At 60.2% G+C, this 18,592-nt stretch overlaps 1 protein-coding gene across 2 annotated transcripts in view; it reads left to right on the top strand.

Annotated features, from left to right (window-relative positions):
* Positions 1-17,334, top strand: part of COL2A1 (collagen type II alpha 1 chain) — a 30,298-nt gene extending 12,964 nt beyond the window's left edge. For both annotated transcript variants that reach the window (XM_076006805.1, XM_012754706.3), the window contains 38 exons: positions 1,252-1,296; positions 1,802-1,855; positions 3,370-3,468; positions 3,770-3,814; positions 3,908-4,006; positions 4,200-4,253; positions 4,655-4,762; positions 5,163-5,216; positions 5,316-5,414; positions 5,565-5,618; positions 6,080-6,178; positions 6,547-6,600; positions 6,973-7,026; positions 7,360-7,413; positions 7,611-7,664; positions 7,896-7,940; positions 8,125-8,223; positions 8,450-8,557; positions 8,896-8,949; positions 9,231-9,284; positions 9,569-9,622; positions 9,900-9,953; positions 10,231-10,338; positions 10,867-10,920; positions 11,358-11,411; positions 11,816-11,977; positions 12,089-12,196; positions 12,411-12,518; positions 12,876-12,929; positions 13,103-13,210; positions 13,431-13,484; positions 13,632-13,739; positions 13,989-14,042; positions 14,420-14,527; positions 14,850-15,138; positions 15,578-15,765; positions 16,093-16,335; positions 16,829-17,334. In XM_076006805.1, the coding sequence (XP_075862920.1) occupies positions 1,252-1,296; positions 1,802-1,855; positions 3,370-3,468; positions 3,770-3,814; positions 3,908-4,006; positions 4,200-4,253; positions 4,655-4,762; positions 5,163-5,216; positions 5,316-5,414; positions 5,565-5,618; positions 6,080-6,178; positions 6,547-6,600; positions 6,973-7,026; positions 7,360-7,413; positions 7,611-7,664; positions 7,896-7,940; positions 8,125-8,223; positions 8,450-8,557; positions 8,896-8,949; positions 9,231-9,284; positions 9,569-9,622; positions 9,900-9,953; positions 10,231-10,338; positions 10,867-10,920; positions 11,358-11,411; positions 11,816-11,977; positions 12,089-12,196; positions 12,411-12,518; positions 12,876-12,929; positions 13,103-13,210; positions 13,431-13,484; positions 13,632-13,739; positions 13,989-14,042; positions 14,420-14,527; positions 14,850-15,138; positions 15,578-15,765; positions 16,093-16,335; positions 16,829-16,975 (3,441 nt within the window). In that variant the 3' untranslated portion in view covers positions 16,976-17,334. The remainder of the gene's footprint in view (positions 1-1,251; positions 1,297-1,801; positions 1,856-3,369; positions 3,469-3,769; positions 3,815-3,907; positions 4,007-4,199; positions 4,254-4,654; positions 4,763-5,162; positions 5,217-5,315; positions 5,415-5,564; positions 5,619-6,079; positions 6,179-6,546; positions 6,601-6,972; positions 7,027-7,359; positions 7,414-7,610; positions 7,665-7,895; positions 7,941-8,124; positions 8,224-8,449; positions 8,558-8,895; positions 8,950-9,230; positions 9,285-9,568; positions 9,623-9,899; positions 9,954-10,230; positions 10,339-10,866; positions 10,921-11,357; positions 11,412-11,815; positions 11,978-12,088; positions 12,197-12,410; positions 12,519-12,875; positions 12,930-13,102; positions 13,211-13,430; positions 13,485-13,631; positions 13,740-13,988; positions 14,043-14,419; positions 14,528-14,849; positions 15,139-15,577; positions 15,766-16,092; positions 16,336-16,828) is intronic.
* Positions 17,335-18,592: the final 1,258 nt, after the last annotated feature.

Below are 18,592 nucleotides of genomic sequence, written 5' to 3'. Positions count from 1 at the left end.
CGGCAAGGCTGGACTGGGGACTGGGCTGGGTCAGCCCTGCCTGCTGCGATCACGTGCCTCCCCTTGGGCCTGACTGCCCTCTCCCCAGCCTCACTGCAGGGAGAGCTGGCGGATGCCAGCCGGCTCTGGCTCTCAGAGCAGCAGCAGCTCCCCTTTGCTCATGCCCAGCCTGGGACTCGCTGCTGGCCGACTCCTGGTGGGAAGGAGCTCCAGAGCTTCCCGAAGTGGCCAGCCCAGCCCAGCCCAGAGGGCTATGGCCAATGCTGAGGCTTTATGCTCCCTCTGACGTTTTTTTCTGTTACGTTTTCTCTTGCTTTCTGTTAAATGCCAGTCTGGAGAGGCTCAGTTAGGAGAACTGAGCCATAGCCAAGAAGCCGGTTGGAGTCTCATTTAAAACACGAGCTCCCCCTAAAGCATCCTTTTCCTCCAGCTTCTGAGGAGAGGCAGAGGCTGGCAGGTGGGGTCCAGGAAGGGAAAGTCCCCTCCTGGCCTGCTCAGGTCCCTTGCCCAGAACCAGGTCCTAGGCCCAGCTCTGCCCAGTTCACTGGCTCCCCGAGTTTGGGTAAAGAGTTCCCTGGGCCCTAGGGGCCTTAAGAGAGAGTTTGAGGGGTGCACACCACACACTCAGGGTAAAAAACCCTCAAAGCGCAAGTCCTGTAGAGAAGGAAGTGGCAGCCTTGCTTCATGAAGCAAAACCTCTCAGGGTTCAGCTGTATGTTCCTAGGCTGTGGCTGGTGCCCTGTCCCCATCGGGGAGCTGTCGTAAGACATGCCTCCAGCATCTTTGTCTGCCTAAAGAGCAAGTTGTCTGTGGAGGGGCCGGAGACAGAGGCGACCTGGAGCCAACCAAGAGGAGGCCGTAACCAGGCCCTAACCAAGGAGGTTAACCAAGCCTTGAACGGGCGTCCCTCTGAGGGCAGGCAGGAAGCGCTGAGTCCAGGCTCCTGCACGGCTATTTCAGTTTCCTTTTGCCCAATTCATTGAGTCTTTAAATGATAACTCGGCCTGAAGTTAGGGATATTTGGAGCCTAAACTCAAGTTGAAGAAATGAGGGAACAGCAGGGAAATTGCCTGCGCTGCCGGCCACTCGCACAGGCGCCACAGAGGTGTCCTGCTGCTCACACCCGCCCTCTGTGCGCAGCCCTGGGGCGCCAGGCCGTGTCTGCCTCATTTTCCGAGAGGGTGGGCTGCGAGCAGGGGCGGACGGGCCTGTGGGCACCTCTCATGGCGGCTTCTTCTTCCTCGCCCACAGGGTGCCCGCGGCAACGATGGCCAGCCAGGCCCCGCAGGGCCTCCGGTGAGTTCATGTTGTCCTCGGCGGGTGGCGGTGGTATTTTCAGTGCCAGTAAACAGCCCCATGAGGTCTGCAGGGGTTATTTGGTGTAACCACAGCAGTGTTCTGACCTCTATTGGAAAAGAGGAAGAAGGGGGAGGAATCGTTTTTAAATATTGCCTGAGCATGTGGATAACAGGCTTTGAAGCATCGGTTCATTTTTCTCAACCACCCTTTCTGTCTTTTTTGAGGAGGGCAGTGAAAGAAATGTCTGCTTCCCTCCTTGTATATAGTCAGAAACTTGCTTTGCCTTTTGATGCCAGGCAAAGCAAAGCCTCTCTCTGGAGTGTCCTAGGGACACTGGCAGTGGGGACAATTTCCATCCAGGGACTTTTAGCCATAATGGATGCAGAGTGAAATCAGCACAAGGGTGGGAAGGAGCATGAGGTGTGTGGGTGGCTCACCTTGGAGGCGGGATAGGCTGTGCCTGGAAGTGGCGTCACCCCTCTTACCTGCTTCCTCTCTCCAGGGTCCCGTCGGTCCCGCTGGCGGTCCTGGCTTCCCTGGTGCTCCCGGAGCCAAGGTGGGTGCCCTGCTGCATGCTGAGACGCTTCCCTCTCCCTGTGACCCTTGCCAACCACCCCCCAGGGGGTGGCTCCCACCGCCCACTGCTGCTCTCCACCCAGGCAGGGCACAAAGCCGGGCGCTTGGCAGCGTCACCAGCCAGAGGGAAAGTAAACGGGATGATAAAAAGTGAGAGGTCCAGTTACAGCTTCAGAGTGGGGAAAGGCAGACAGAGAAAAAGATGGGGACACACTAGAGACCTGGCAGGGGCCAGAAGGCCAGGAACGGCAGTGAGAAGACAAACAAGTCTGGGGGAAACCCAACGGCTGAGCAGGCTGGAGACCAGGGGGTGCTGGCTGCTGGAAGGGACGGGCGGGGGGTGCACGGGCAAGGAGCTGGCTCCCAGCTTTCCTCCCCTCGGGGGTCTGCCTCACCACGGGTGCCCGGCCTGTCCGAGCTGAGTTAATGGAGTCCTTTGGAGGATTGCTAGAGGCCAGTGGGAGGCCAGCCAGTTCAGGGACAGGCCCCTGTGGCCTGGGAGGGATTCCAGTGTGGACGTCCCTGGGAATGAATGCGGAGCCTCCGTGTGTCACTGGCATCAGGTTGCTTTTCCCCTCCTGGGGGTTTCCATGGCAACCAGACAGTGTCTGAGGCCCCTGGAGCCGGGTGAAGGAGACCCATTGTGAAGAGGGACAGCGGAAGGTGAGGGGGCCTGACCTTTAGAAAATAATAACTACCAAAGTGAAGCAAGAATGTCTGAGAAGAAACCTGAGCAGGCTCTGCCCTCTCTCCAGGTCAGCAGCCCTCCCCGGGGACTCTGCCTTCCAGAGAGTTATAACTTTCAGGAAAACATGAAAGTAAAAGCAGGGGCTGTTTGTGGGAAGGGGGCTTCTGGAGGCCCCCAGAGGGGACTGGCCTGCAGTGGAGCAGGGAAAACCAGCGTGCTTTTGCGCTGGCTTCCCAGCCCGTTTCTGGCACGCTGGGGCCAGAGCCTGGGCATCCCTGTGCACCCGACAGCCAGATGGGCACGGAGGGTGCAGGGTTCTCCGAGACAAGATGCCCAGGGAAGCAGCAGGCCAGGTGGCCCTGAGCCCCTGGGGCCTCAGTTCCTCAATAAAATGGAAACAGGGGATGGATGGGGAGAGAGGGGGAGAGATGATCCCCCTCATCCCACAGTGCCAGGATGGCAGGGTCCCCAGCTCATGCCTTTCTGACAGGTGCCAGCGGAACGCTCATGCTGCCCATTGCTAGCATTGCCTGTGGAGGTTTACGGTGCAGAGGGGAGAAGGGGGGTGGAAAAGGAAAGGCATGGGAGCCATCAAGTCATCAGCTTAGCCAAATGGGGACAAAAACAACAATGTGACCTGTATGTGAACACACGTGTGAATATGCACGCTTGTGTGCAAGGCTGGGAGCACATGCATAACTCAACTCGTGGGTGCTGTGCACACAGCTGGCCCTGAACTGTTGCCAGCCCCCTAGAGGTCTATGTCCTCCTCTCCTCTTCATGTCATCCTCCCTGTCTTTTCCCAGGGTGAAGCTGGCCCCACTGGTGCCCGTGGTCCTGAAGGCGCTCAAGGTCCTCGCGGTGAACCTGGTACTCCTGGGTCCCCTGGGCCTGCTGGTGCCTCTGTAAGTGCAGCTTCTCTTTGGCCTGGGGGGCCTGGGGTCTGTGGCCTTGGCACTGCTGACTCTGTGCTTCACTCTGAGGGACATGGGCCCCAGTCACCAAACCTTTGTTAGGCCCAATGCCTGTCTCCTGGTCTAGACATATGTCCCTCCACCCAGAGTCTTCCTTGGAAACATGCAGTAGCCACATCCCTGAAATGGACAGAGCCTGCCCCAGTGCCTGGACCTGGACCCAGGAGGGCTGGGAGATGTTTGGGGTTCATTCTTTGCTGCTTACTTTACAATGATGCATCTCCTTTTTCAGGGTAACCCTGGAACTGATGGAATTCCTGGAGCCAAAGGATCTGCTGTGAGTGTTACCCCTGGACTTTGTTCCTCCACGCGAGCTCAGTCTTGCCTCAGCCTCTTTCCTGACGCTCCTCCCTTCCGTTCATGCTGACAGGGCGCGCCTGGCATCGCTGGTGCTCCTGGTTTCCCTGGGCCCCGTGGTCCTCCTGGCCCTCAAGGTGCAACTGGTCCTCTGGGCCCGAAAGGTCAGACGGTAAGAGCCTGACATGACCCCTAGATCCCACTGACATCCCTGGAGTCAAATGCCATCGACCCTCCTTCCCACACTCTCCTGCCTTGGCCTTGACCAGTGTCCATCCAAGGGCACCTTGAACCTGGGTCCTGGACGTGGGGCGGGCTCTGTGGCGAGAACCCCCCATGAGGACCTGCCTCTCTCTTCTGTTAAGGGTGAACCTGGCATTGCTGGCTTCAAAGGTGAACAAGGCCCCAAGGGAGAACCTGTGAGTATCTGCCGCAAGTCACCGTCTTCCCTGCTGCTGCTGCTGCTGCTGCACGGGGCACAGAGCGTCCCCTGCCCCACTGCCCACCTCCTCGAGGCCATCCCCCCATCTGGATCCTCTCAGGCTGTTCCCAGAGAAGGGGCCTTAACAGGGCTGAGAAGACCCTGCTGTAGCTTCCAGTCTCATCTTTGGCGTAATCAGTTTGAACAGTTTGAACTTGACACCCTCCCTCTTCCTGCGGGGCCACTTCTGCTCTTCCACGGCTGATCCTCACAGCCCCTCTTCCCCAAGTCCCCCAGCCCTGAAGCAGTTGCCAGGGCCACTTCCTCCACTCCCTGGGCCAGGGCTTGCCCCAGTGCCAGGTGAAGACTCACCTGCTTCTCTTTTGTGTTGGTCCTTAGGGCCCTGCTGGCCCCCAGGGAGCCCCTGGCCCTGCTGGTGAAGAAGGCAAAAGAGGCGCCCGTGGGGAGCCTGGCGGCGCTGGGCCCATTGGTCCCCCCGGAGAAAGAGTAAGTGAACTGGGAGCCCCCAGTCCACTGGGGCTGTGCCTTCTTCTAGATGGAAGTTGAGTTTGTGTGGCTGTGTTCTTGCCAAGCCTCATGACTTTTCTAGACATCATACTCCTCTTTCCTCCACCCACCACCATGGGGATAGGGATCCCTCATCCTTAGTTGTGACCCCAGTCTCCAGGGTGACACAAAACAGTTTGAGCTCCTCCCAAAAATGTGGGGACAGGCTCAAGAGGTTAACTTCTCAGAATCCTGCAGGCCACAGCTATTGCTCCCCAGAGACTGTGGTTGCTGGGTTGGGGGGGTGGTGGGAGGGACCCCCTGGAGCCTGGCTGGGCTCTCCCCAGCCACCGTTGGGCTGGCGGCCATTCTCACTGCCTCTCCTCCCACTTCTTCCTAGGGTGCTCCTGGCAACCGTGGTTTCCCAGGTCAGGATGGTCTGGCAGGTCCCAAGGTGAGTGGAGAAAGAGAGGCTGAGGGGCTGAGGGTCCTCCCTGCACCTGTATCCCTGATCACATGGCACCCTGCTGACTCCCTGTCTCTTCTTGTGTAGGGAGCCCCTGGAGAGCGAGGGCCCACTGGCCTTGCTGGTCCCAAGGGCGCCAATGGTGACCCTGGCCGTCCTGGAGAAGCTGGCCTTCCTGGAGCCCGGGTAAGTAGCAGAGCTGCTGGCTGTTGCCCTTGGCTTCAGGCTCTGAGCAGACCCGCATGCCTTTGTCACCTCCGTCCAGCCCTTGCTGCCAGGATTGGGAGGTCCTGGGGCCTGCCCCTGATGCCACCTTCTTCTCTTTCCTGAACAAAGGGTCTCACTGGTCGCCCTGGTGATGCTGGTCCTCAAGGCAAAGTTGGCCCTTCTGTAAGTCCACCATCCTGGGGTTGTTGGGAGGGAAGGGGAATATCCCGGGGAGGCAGTTTTTGGGGGAGAGATGGGAGCTTGTGTGGGGCAGTCTGGAGTGCTGTGAATTTGGAGAATTGGGCAGGGGAGAGATGGTATGTTCTGGGGCCAGGAGTGGCCTGTCTAGTAGCTGTGAGCTCTGGAAATGCCACCCCTCTATGCATTCAGGCCTTTCCTTGGAGGGAATGACAAATGTCTAGTGTGCATTTTTAGGGGCAGACTTCTGAGCTCAGCAGTGCCTTGTCACAGATGGGCCTGTGTGTGCTGTGGGGTGCCGGTCACAACTGTGGCCCATCCTAGTTGCTGTGTGTGTGTGGCCAGCACCTAGTCCTGTGCCAGCCACACAGCAGGCACTTAGTAGATGCGGGATGGACGGACACTGTCAGAGTGTCTGTGTTCTGAGAACACGTCCTCTCTTTCAGGGAGCCCCTGGTGAAGATGGTCGCCCTGGACCTCCAGGTCCTCAGGGGGCTCGTGGGCAACCTGGTGTCATGGGTTTCCCTGGCCCCAAAGGTGCCAATGTAAGTAATAATTTGTTCTTCCTTTTCCTCCCATGTGGTGCTACCTACCTTCCTGCCCCCATGGGGAAAGGGCTGGATCCTGAGTGGAGTTAATCCAGGGACAGTGATGAGTGGGACCCCTGTGCCACGGGCAGGAGTGCATGAGATCTGGGGAACCCAGGGCCCCGCAGAGCCTCAAGACATTGCAGCCATGACATTGTTCCAAGGGGCAGTGCGGGAGGTCCCACTGCCATTAATGCCTCTGAACACAAGAGAAGGGGCTGATACTCTGCTGCCTGTCAGGGTGTGGCCCAAGCCCCAGTCTCCCCAACCGTCCCTGCCCTGCCCCGCCAGGCCTCCACTCAGGGCCCGCACTCTCTCTCCTGCAGGGCGAGCCTGGCAAAGCTGGTGAGAAGGGACTGCCGGGTGCTCCTGGTCTGAGAGTAAGTGCCCCTCCCACTGCCTGTGCCTGGTGTTGGCTGGACACCTGGGAAGGGACGGGGAGTGGCCTTCCTGTGGCACGGTCCTAGGGGTCCCGGTGGCTGAGCCCTGTGCTGGCCAGGCCCTGTGGGGGTCCACAAGGAGACTTCTGGCTTCGTCAGCAGGCCAGGGAGATGGAGGAGGTGTCCGGGCTGAGACAGACTGAGAGAAAAGGCGGGCTGGGGAAGGAAGGGAAGGGAGGGGGTGGAAATGGAGTTCAGTTGGAGGATGGTGGAGGTCTGAAAACGCTGGGCCCCAAAGTGCCTCTACACAGTCCTGGCGGAACCACAGAAGCAAAGCAAAGTCATTGCATCATCTTTTCCCCTTCCCTCAAGGGTCTTCCTGGCAAAGATGGTGAGACCGGTGCTGCAGGACCCCCCGGCCCCGCTGTAAGTACCTGCCCAGCCTCTCTAGGTGGCCCTGTGGCAGGGGCTTGGTGGAGTGATGGCAGGGTGACTGCAAGCCCATCCAATAATGGAGCTGAGCCAGGCTCCCAGACCCACCCTGAGCTGTGGCAGGGCATCCCAGGGGGCAGTGTGGACCCCTCTGGTGGCGAGTTGTGTTGTTGATGGGAGAGCAGCAAGGCACATGCACACACAGGAGCTGGGCAGTGTGCAGGAAGGCGCCTGTCCTGCCTGCTCTGTTGACCTCCCCCTGGGCTAGCTGTGGCTCTCAGGTTCTCCGGAGCACCAGCTCAGCTTTCCTTCTCTTTTCCTCTGCAGGGACCTGCTGGTGAACGAGGCGAGCAGGGTGCTCCTGGGCCATCTGGTTTCCAGGTAGGTGGCTGGACCAGGTTCTGGCCTGGGCTGGGCAGCAGGCTCTGTGGGTGAGGGGCCTGCCCCTTTCTTGGGAGTTGAGGCTTCCCTGCCCCTGGGTCATGTGGCTGCTTCTTCTCCTGTTCTGTGCTGTGCCACCCGGCAGGGCTGGGCAGCAAACTCACTCTTTTGTTAATGCTTGTCACTTTGGCTTCTAGGGACTTCCTGGCCCTCCCGGTCCCCCAGGTGAAGGTGGAAAACCAGGTGACCAGGTGAGTCTGGGGCTCTTTGAACCTGCAGCCTGTTTAGATGGTCTCTTCTGATGCTGCAGAGGCAAGGGCAGGAGGGCAGGAGGGGCCCGTGAGGCCTGGGAGTGTCCCAGACCCACATCCCAGCTCCCCACAGATGACACAGTCTGAGCTCAGTGGACCCCATGGGAGGGATGCTCAGGGGTCTGGGACATGACGCTTTCACTCTCTCACACATCCTCCTTTGTTCTGCAGGGTGTTCCCGGCGAAGCTGGAGCCCCCGGCCTCGTGGGTCCCAGGGTGAGTGTCCTGTCGGCCATCGCTGGGTGGTCTCCTTGGGCCTGTCCTCTTCCCGTGTGGCTCTGCAAAGCCTCCCAGCACCACAGTCTTCCCTGGGTCCCCCTCCCCTCCACGCCCCCTGCTTCTCCCTGGGCCTTCTCCCCCACTGCTCTTGCCTGATTGCTCCTTGCTGTCCCTGCCACAGGGCGAACGAGGCTTCCCGGGTGAACGCGGCTCTCCTGGTGCCCAGGGCCTCCAGGGTGCCCGCGGCCTCCCTGGCACTCCAGGCACTGACGGTCCCAAAGTAAGTGAGGCCGAGTCTTGCAGGGTCTTGTGGGCAGCCCTGAGAGGCCCCACCGAGCGGGGAGAAGGGGAGGGGGCTCAGGAGGAACGAAGACCAGGAGGGAGGAGTGGAAGATAGAGCCGGAAAGCAGGTCTGGGCAGGAGGGAGGAGAGGAAAGAGGAGTTTGGGGCTCTGGGGTCCTGGGGAAAGTCTGCCCCCCACAGACTCCCTCTTGCCCCCACTCCAGGGTGCATCTGGCCCAGCTGGCCCCCCTGGGGCTCAGGGTCCTCCAGGTCTTCAGGGAATGCCCGGCGAGAGGGGAGCAGCTGGTATCGCTGGGCCCAAGGGAGACAGGGTAAGTACCGGTCTAGCACGCCACTCACCAAGGCCACCACTTTGTCACACCCCTGCCCCTCTGCTCCTACTCTCTACCTCATGGTGCCTCGAGGGTCCCACTTAGCCCTTTCTGAGGAACCTGGAGCCTCCCTCCCAAAGCTCTCTGCCTTTTAGTGATATCCTCTCCCCTGGGCCTTCATCTCACTCCTGTTGCTGCTTGTCACCCACCCTGAGACCACAGCAAATCCTTCTCGAGCAGGGTTCCAGCCATGCCTGGAGCCCCAGCCAGGGTGGGACTGGGCAGCCAAGGGGGTCCTGGAATGCCCTCCTGAGGTGACTGTTTTTGTCTTTTCCCAGGGTGATGTTGGTGAGAAAGGACCGGAAGGAGCCCCTGGAAAGGACGGTGGACGCGTAAGTGAATGCTGGTGTCAGGACCCCTAGGATCGGGGAGGGGGTGCATGCGGGGCTCCCTGTGGGTCTCTAGCCTTGCACTCGGGGAAGCAGGCTGGGCAGTGTGTGAGTGAGGTCCCTGGTCCTGCCTCTGTGTGGGCAGCCTCGGGGACTTTCCTGTCACACTGGGGCCAGAGGGGCTCTGAGGGGCAGGGGAGGAGCGCCCGGTGTGGTGTGCCGGGTGTAGGCCCCCAGAGCCCCTGCCGAGCTCCTGCCTTCCTCACCTCCACCTTCTCCCCCAGGGTCTGACTGGTCCCATTGGGCCCCCTGGCCCGGCTGGCGCCAATGGCGAGAAGGTGAGTGGCGGCTCCGTTCCTCTCTCTGCCTTGTGCCCCCATTGAGTGAAGGGGGCCCTCTTTGAATGAGGTCACTGGCCGTGTGCCCTGTCGGGTGGAGCGGCTACACTGGGCACAAGAGTGCGCTCAGCAGAGACCCTGGAGAGGGTGCGGTGCGGGCTGGAATGGGGAACTCCAGTGTGTGGGGTGAGACCTGGGTCCCCAGTGGCAGGGCTTCTGGATGCACTGTGCCCTCCCCACCCCGAGCCCCCTCCTCATCCCTGGCTATTCCCCTACCCCTTTAGGGAGAAGTTGGACCCCCTGGTCCTGCGGGAAGTGCTGGTGCTCGAGGCGCTCCGGTGAGTGTCTGCCCTGCATGTGCTCGTGGCCGCCCTCTGGGCCTAGGGGCGGGAGGAGAGCTGGGAGGATGTGGCCAGGGCGAGGCCTGTGGGTTGGCAGGAGAGGCTGTCCCAGGAGAGGCTGACCCACCTGGGGCCCTTCGAGTAGCACGAAGGCTACTTTGAGATGCCTCCTCTCTGGCAGCATGAGGCTGGGTGGGCCCAGGGGACTCTGGGCTCTCAGGAAGGAGCAGAAGCAGTGGCAGGCCCTGACTTCTGTCGGCCCCTTCTCTTGCAGGGTGAACGTGGGGAGACTGGGCCCCCCGGCCCAGCTGGATTCGCCGGCCCTCCCGTGAGTATCTGTGGCTGCCTCCCTCCCAGCTGCGGCCATATCCAGCCCCTGAGCACTCTGAGCCCATTGGGAAGGGAAGGATGTAATTTAAAGAAGCAGGAAGAGGACTGTCCCCTCCTGTCCTTTTGCATCTCCATACCAATACTACAAGCCTGTCTCAGACCCAATTCTCAGCCCCGGGGTGGACAAACACACTCTCAGGGTCCCTGGCTCTTTTGGGAAAAACTCGAGGATTCGGCTTGGCCCTCACTCGTTCGTCCCCTCCTTCCCATTACAGGGTGCTGACGGCCAGCCTGGCATCAAAGGCGAGCAAGGAGAGGCCGGCCAGAAGGGTGACGCTGGCGCCCCTGGTCCTCAGGGTCCCTCTGGAGCTCCTGGGCCTCAGGTGGGTGATGCTGAGCTCCCCCGAGAATCGTTCCCTGGGGGCAGGGATCACTGGGTGCAGGAGGAGAGGCCCCAGCAGACGGAACAGGCAGAGAAGGGACACAGGCCTGGAGGACGCCCCACCCAACAGTCGGCAGAAAGAGCTTTCGTTGTCTTGGTGTAGCATGTGGGCTGGTGCGGGGGTGACAGAGGGTGACACACAGTGCACGCTGGTCTCCATTGAGGTCAGGGAGCCAGCACAAAGCACTGATCTCCTGGGGAGGCGGGAAGGGGTGGCAGGAAGAGCTTCCCTGCAGGCGAGACCCTGGATTGGCTCCGTGGTGCCTGACGAGCTTCTCCTAGAACACCAGTCTCCCGTTGGGGGCAGTGGACAGGCCTGCCTGGGACAGTTTCTCCAGGATGGGATTTTAGTGCCCAGAAAGCTGCATCTTTGAAACCCTAGCTCTGGGAGTCTGTTGCTGGGGCTCAGAAACAAGCCCACCACCCCCTCTGGGCCACTGGCATCACTGTCTCCCTCTCTCTTTCCCAGGGTCCTACTGGAGTGACTGGTCCTAAAGGAGCCCGCGGTGCCCAAGGCCCCCCGGTGAGTGAGGCCCCTTGCACCCCACCCCTCTCACCCAGCACCCGCAGCAGGTGCTGCTCTGGGATCTACCCCACCTCCTCCTGTCTCAGTCCTGTTTCGGCCCCAGCCCGTGTCCTTCCCTCAGCCAGGTGGAGACAGGGCACCTCTCTCTGCTGTGCGCATAGGCATCCTGATTTCCCCAGGCCCTGGGCTCGGCCCCTCACTCAGCTCCCTGAAGTGCCAAGTTAGGAGCTGGTGGCGGAAGAGCAGTCATGCCTGTTTCTGTGGCCAGACTGGCCGTTCCCCCCATCCCTAGCTCCCCTTGCGGCTTTGCAGCTCTTGCCCCTTTCCATAACAGCCGCTGAGCCCCCCCCCCGCCCCCCGCCCCTGCCGATTCCATTCTTGAACCTCCTGAGGGCCTGAGGTGCTCAGGGGCTGTTCTCTCCTCACACACACAGGGAGCCACTGGATTCCCCGGAGCTGCTGGCCGCGTTGGACCTCCCGGCTCCAATGTAAGTGATGCTCCTGGCTTGGGAGGCAAGCGCAGGGGTTGAATGTCTGGCCCAGCCCCCACGGGGGTCCAGAGGGCTCCAGGCAGCCTCCACTCCCCTCTGCCCGTTCCCACTCCAGGGAGGGGTAGCTAATGCACCCTGGGAGTGAGTGCCGGCCGGAGTGAGCACAAGGCTTAGAGTCAGAGGAGCCAGGCTGGAGCTGCTGCTTGAGGAATGGTGGTTGGGGGCAGAGGGAGGAGCAGGGGGAGCAGACAGGGCTGGAGGGCTGGGGGAAGCTGCCCCAGTGTGGGGAGTTAGGTAATCCCCCAGAGGGGAAAGTGCTGTCCCTGGGGCCACCATGGCTTTGGCAGCCTGGATAGGGAAGGGTAAGATGAGCTCTCACTTCCTGCATTTGCTCCTTTTAGGGCAACCCTGGACCCCCTGGTCCCCCTGGTCCTTCTGGAAAAGATGGTCCCAAAGGTGCTCGAGGAGACAGCGGCCCCCCCGGCAGAGCTGGTGACCCTGGCCTCCAAGGTCCTGCTGGGGCCCCTGGCGAGAAGGGAGAACCCGGAGATGATGGTCCCTCTGTAAGTCCCTCACCAGGCCACACTGGCCTCTGAGTCCCTGGGAGCCTGGTTGGCAGAGGCTCCTGAGCTCACAGCATGGCTGGTTCTTACCTCCTACCTCTCCTCTCTTAGGGTGCCGACGGTCCTCCAGGTCCCCAGGGTCTGGCTGGTCAGAGGGGCATTGTTGGTCTGCCTGGGCAGCGTGGAGAGAGAGGATTCCCCGGCCTGCCCGGCCCGTCGGTGAGTGTGGGACGCCCTCCCTCCAGCCGAGTTGGGCCCAGCCTGGCTCAGGCCTGAGGCTCTTTGCTCAGTGCTCTTGGTGTAATGGCGCAGCCTCTGCAGAAACAGCACCACTTTGGGCTTCCGCCTGCCCAGCACCCTCAGACTGGCCCTCTGCCTGCCCTGGTCACGGGCGCTTAGCGTGTGCACTCACTGTCCCGTTCTGTCTCTCCAGGGTGAGCCCGGCAAGCAGGGAGCGCCTGGTGCTTCTGGAGACAGAGGTCCTCCTGGCCCCGTGGGTCCTCCTGGGCTGACTGGCCCTGCAGGTGAACCTGGACGAGAGGTGAGCAGTGGGACACCCCCAGCCCCACTCTAACTAGGGAGAGGAGCCCTGTGTGTCTCTGTGCCAGGGCCAGCCAGGCCACGTCCCGGGGCCGTGGAGAAGGGGCTGGCAGGGCCGGCCAGTAGGCCCAAGGCTCTGGGTGCAATGGGAAGGTCGTGCGGGGGAGAGATGGGCACAGAGACCGAGCGGTGGGCGCACAGGGAGGGAGGCAGACAGAAGCTCGGTGAGGAAGCTTCGGCCCCTAAGCGTCAGTGGGCAGAAGAGAACAGGCCTAGGCTTCTGAGGGGAGGACAGGGGAGCAGCATGGGAGACAGGGCCAGGGGACAGCTCTGACCACAGTTCTGTTCCTTTGCCCAGGGAAGCCCCGGTGCAGATGGCCCCCCTGGCAGAGATGGGGCAGCTGGAGTCAAGGTGAGCGCCTGGGTGTCCCTGCGTGTGGTGGGATGGGGAAGACGTTGCCTCGGGCCTAACAGGTCAGCCAGGGTGGCAGGTTGGAATCAGAGTCTCCTCTCCGTCTGGAAGGACCTTCTGTCCTTGCCTCTTCTGGAACATCTTCTCTGAGCCTGAGACCTCTCTCCTGACAGGGCGATCGTGGCGAGACCGGTGCCTTGGGTGCTCCCGGAGCCCCTGGGCCCCCTGGCTCTCCTGGCCCTGCCGGCCCGACTGGCAAACAGGGAGACAGAGGAGAATCTGTGAGTATCCTTAACTCGGTAAAAGCCTGTGGTAAGGAGGGTGGCCGAGGGAGCAGAGAGCGTTTCCAGACCGCCCTCCCCTGCATGAGGGACCGAGGCCGTCCCTGGGTCTGGCGGTCTCTGGGCCATTGCGGCGGCACTCAGTGCCCAGCCCGGAGCGGATGCAGAGGAGTCACCCTGGCCCAGCTTCGCTCTGACGCTTCCCACTCTCTCCTCACAGGGCGCACAGGGCCCCATGGGACCCTCAGGACCAGCTGGAGCCCGGGGACTCCCAGTGAGTATCCGAGAGTCCGGCGCTGGGTCCCAGCAGAGGCCGGCTTGGAGGGCAGTGGGGACCCTGCCCTCCCAGCTTGGGTAGGACACACGGAGGGCTCCTGTCCTGGCCCTGACCTGACCCGATTCGTGTCTGTCTTGTTCCCAGGGCCCTCAAGGCCCCCGAGGAGACAAAGGAGAGTCTGGAGAGCCTGGCGAGAGGGGCCTGAAGGGACACCGTGGCTTCACTGGCCTGCAGGGCCTGCCTGGCCCTCCTGTGAGTGTCGCTGCCTGCACGGGGCTCCCCCAGGCCTCCTGCCCCTCAGAGCCCACTTGGGTTCCCCATGCTGCTAAGACAGCTCGGGATCACCCTAAGACACTTCCAAGACTTTGGAAGTGCTAGAGGGAGGAGGAAGTGGAAAGGGAACATGGGTGGACATACAGCTGCCCCCCAAACCCCGGGATATATCTCTGCATCCATGTCGTCTGTGCTGACCGCTGCCCTTTGCCTCTTCCTTCTACACAGGGTCCTTCTGGAGACCAAGGTGCTTCTGGTCCTGCTGGTCCTTCTGGCCCTAGAGTAAGTGAGGCAGAGGGGGTGGGGTGGCCCAGGGTGCGGGCCAGGTGTTCCCACGGTGGGAGGAAACACCGCTGCTTCTGGGGAAGCCTTGGGCTTATCAGCTGCGGGGGGTGGGACTGCTCCATGTCCCTACAGCCAAAAAGGGACCTGAGGTCACAGTGCCATAGATGAGGAGGACAGGAGAGCCATGGCGCTATGCTGCTGGCTTGTGGCCATGTAGAGACCAAGTTGGGGTTCCGTGGCTGAGCAGTGTGAGGAACTGGGAGCAGAGTGGCTGGTGCGGTCAGGACGGCCACCTCACCAGCCCCAGCTGCTCCCAGCCTTCGCTGTGAGGACTGCTCGTTTTTCATGCTCTCTTCCCTCTTTCCCACCTGCAGGGTCCTCCCGGCCCCGTCGGTCCCTCTGGCAAAGATGGTGCTAACGGAATCCCTGGCCCCATCGGGCCTCCTGGTCCCCGTGGACGTTCAGGCGAAACTGGTCCTGCTGTAAGTGTCCTGACTCTTTCCCTGCTGTCTGAGCTATCCGCTGAGGCCTGAGCTGCCTGGCGTTCAGGGTCAACCTACAGCTAATGGTGATGGAGTCCTCGTCCTTCACCTTGCGGCCTCCTCAGAGGACACAGGCCCATGACGGTGCTGGGAGACAGAAGAGAGGGAGTCAGGAAGAAATGGGGTGGTGCTATGAGTTCCTTGGCACCTGCCCCACCCATGGGACGAGGAAGAGGACACTCTAGTGCACTCTAGCAGATGGGGAGGGACACGGAGGGGGGCCTTCCTGCAGTTCCTGGCTGACCTCTGTTTCCTGCTGCAGGGTCCTCCTGGGAATCCTGGACCCCCTGGCCCTCCAGGTCCCCCTGGCCCTGGCATCGACATGTCCGCCTTCGCCGGCCTAGGCCAGAGAGAGAAGGGCCCCGACCCCCTGCAGTACATGCGGGCTGACGAGGCGGCCAGCTCCCTGAGACAGCATGACGTCGAGGTGGATGCCACACTTAAGTCCCTCAACAACCAGATCGAGAACATCCGCAGCCCTGAGGGCTCCCGCAAGAACCCTGCACGCACCTGCCGGGACCTGAAACTCTGCCACCCTGAGTGGAAGAGCGGTGAGCCTGGAGGGCAGGATCCCCTGCCCTGAGAGCAGGGTCAGCCCCCCGGCCGTGGCCACTGCAAGGGAGGAGATGCCCCTTAGTGCAGGGCAGAGCTGGGTCTGGAAGGTTCTGGCAGAGGGTTGCTCCCCCATTTCACAGCAGAGAAGCTGCAGCTGGGCAGCTGTCCTGCCATGGCTCCCTGGCAGAGGTAACCTCAAGGTAGATCCTATCTACCATCTGGGCATTGCTCCTGCCCTCTTTGCCCGTGCCCTTCCATAGGACTGGACTTTGCCCATCCAGAGTTCCCTGACCCTGCATCCTTCCTTCAGGCCACCCCAGTTCTCCCTCCGGTGTCCTTATAGGCTTTTCCGTCCCTCCTGGTCGGGTCTGGCCCCCTTGATCATTGGGTCTGTGCCTGTCTGAGCCCTGCGGGGCGCTGCCTCCCCCACTGCAGGAGACTACTGGATTGACCCCAACCAGGGCTGCACCTTGGACGCCATGAAGGTTTTCTGCAACATGGAGACTGGCGAGACCTGCGTCTACCCCAATCCTGTGAGCGTGCCCAAGAAGAACTGGTGGAGCAGCAAGAGCAAGGAGAAGAAACACATCTGGTTTGGGGAGACCATCAACGGGGGCTTCCATGTGAGTGCCTGCATGCCTGGGGCCGGGGCGGCTCCTCGACTCTGTCTTTCTCCCTGGAAGTTTCTAGCACAGTCCCCACATTCTGCTTCATTCTCTCTTTTGGGCTTGAGAGGAAGGAAAGAGGAAGAAGAGTATTTTTCCCATTTGGAGGTAGAAAAAGAGGTCCTCTGAGCTTGCTCCGCTCCCTGGAAGCAAGAAAGTCCTCCCACCCCCTCGCTGCCCCCGCCCTGCTCAGCTTTTCTGAACCCTGAACACCCGGCAGCCCCAAAGCCCCCGTCCCATCAAATGCTGGCTCCCAGGCCTCACCTCCTGCTCTGTGCCCAACAGTTCAGCTATGGAGATGACAACCTGGCTCCCAACACTGCCAACGTCCAGATGACCTTCCTACGCCTGCTGTCCACGGAGGGCTCCCAGAACATCACCTACCACTGCAAGAACAGTATTGCCTACCTGGACGAAGTAGCTGGCAACCTCAAGAAGGCCCTGCTCCTCCAGGGCTCCAACGACGTAGAGATCCGGGCAGAGGGCAACAGCAGGTTCACATACACCACCCTGAAGGATGGCTGCACGGTGAGTGGGGCTAGCCAGAGCAGGGCTGAGGACTGGCCCGCAGCAGGTGACAGGGTCATCAGAGGCCTGCGTTTGGGGGCTTACCTAAAGAAGACAAACTGAGTGACAGGCAAGGGAGGGGGACATATTGTTCTGTCTTCTCCTTCCTCTGGCTCAGGGGAAATAAAAGCCTACCTAGTGTGCCCAGTGACTCTTATAGAAGTGTCCACGGGAAGTGTATGAGCAGAGTGAACAGAGGGCACGGGTGGGGAGCCCAGTGCAGGCAGTGGGGAGGAGGGAAGGGCAGGGTGGAAGGAGGGCCGTGCTGCTCAGTGTAGGAGTTGACGCACAGAGGGCTCTGGCAAGCCAAGAAGAGAGGGGTCTAGGGAGCCCCTGTGTGTGGCTCATACTTTGTGGGCTGTGATGCGTATGATGTTGCTCAGTTTTGGGGTCCTGGGCAGCTGGCACTGGATTGCAGGGCATCTACTGACCAGTGTCTCCCTTCCTCCCCTAGAAACACACCGGTAAGTGGGACAAGACTGTTATCGAGTACCGGACACAGAAGACCTCACGCCTCCCCATCATTGACATTGCACCCGTGGACATAGGAGGGCCTGAGCAGGAATTTGGTGTGGACATAGGGCCAGCCTGCTTCTTGTAAAAACCCGAACCCAGAGACAACACAATCCGTCACAAACCCAAAGGACCTAAGTGCTTTCCAACCCCAGTCACTCTAGGACTCTGCACTGAATGGCTGACCTGACCTGATGTCCATTCGTCCCACCCTCTCACAGTTCGGACTTTTCTCCCCTCTCTTTCTAAGAGACCTGAACTGGGCAGACTGCAAAATAAAATCTCGGTGTTCTATTTATTTATTGTCTTCCTGTAAGACCCTTGGGTCAAGGCAGAGGCAGGAAACTAACTGGTGTGAGTCAAATGCCCTCTGAGTGACTGCCCCCAGCCCAGGCGAGAAGACCCCCTTCAGGTGCCGGGCGCAGGAACTGTGTGTGTCCTACACAATGGTGCTATTCTGTGTCAAACACCTCTGTATTTTTTAAAACATCAATTGATATTAAAAACAAAAAAACTATTGGAAAGTATACATTGACGTGTGCTTTGTTCTTTAGTCTGTTGTCCATTAGTGCTTGGTCCTGTAGGTGTACCCAAATGGCAGTCCCTAAGGCCTTCTTCTGTTGGCTCGCCAACCCAGAGGGAGGTCACTGAAACCACACTGCCCGGGTTGGCACTGTCACTGAAACGCGAACTTGCCTCTGTGGTAAAACCTTGGCACCGCGTGGAACCCAGTGGTGAACGGGGGCCAGAGACCAGGACTGGGGGAGGGAGGCCCGCCACAGGGATGGCCTTGCTCTCGAGAGCAGATGCTGAACACAGCCTTGCAGCAGATTCTGCAGATTCATGCGGAGGCAAGACAACCTGCCAGCCTGGGGGGGCGGGGGGGGGGAGGTGTCGTGTGAGCCACACCCTGCCTGATGGGCCAGGTGGGAGATGCTCCCAGGAAGGAGGGTGGAGAAGGGGATGGAGGAAGGGCAGCGAGTCCTGCTGGGCCCCGTGACAAGTGCACACGATCCATCTAGGCCACCTATTTATTTTGCTTTTCTACAAGACCGTTAGGTCAAGGAGAGGTAGCTGTGTTACCCGCTCCCCATCTTCCTCTTCCCTGCCCCTGACCCGCCGGCCACCATTCTTCACTCCCTGGGCCTGCGCCTACAGTTTCCATGCACTTCCTCTGAGCACCAGGCTCCACAATGGACAGCCTCCCATTTCTGCCGTCAGGTGTCCCTGGTTTTACATTGACCTGGGTATGTGGCAAAAATGAGCAAGTTGTCCCCTTCTCCACTAGAGGGCCATGGTGGTGGTGAGTGTCAAGTGAGCAGGAGACAAAACCAATCAGAATGGACCACAGTAGTGTTTTATAAAATATCTGGCATGGCTGATAAACTAGCGAGCCATCCCTTTCTCTGCCCTTTTCTCCCATCCCTGCCTCCACTTCCTCTAGATTAAGGTTGACAGCGTTTCTATTAAAAAAATAATAAAAATAAACACACTTTTGTTGGGTTTGTTTGCATGTATTAATACCCAACCTGTGGTATAAATTTATTGAATAAAGTAACTTACCAGGGCCAGCTCATAACAACAATAAAGGAGTAACATGAAAACATAACTAAAAACACATACTTAGAATAGCTATCTCATATTAATATAATGTCAAGTAAACACCACTTCCATGTGCAAGGGGTAATGAGGGCAAAGGTAAAGC

This window comes from Microcebus murinus, chromosome 10 (genome assembly GCF_040939455.1).
Source record: "Microcebus murinus isolate Inina chromosome 10, M.murinus_Inina_mat1.0, whole genome shotgun sequence".
NCBI classification, from domain to species: Eukaryota; Metazoa; Chordata; class Mammalia; order Primates; family Cheirogaleidae; genus Microcebus; species Microcebus murinus.
Note: the sequence above shows the minus strand (reverse complement) of the source record. Positions and strands in the feature narration are given on the sequence as shown.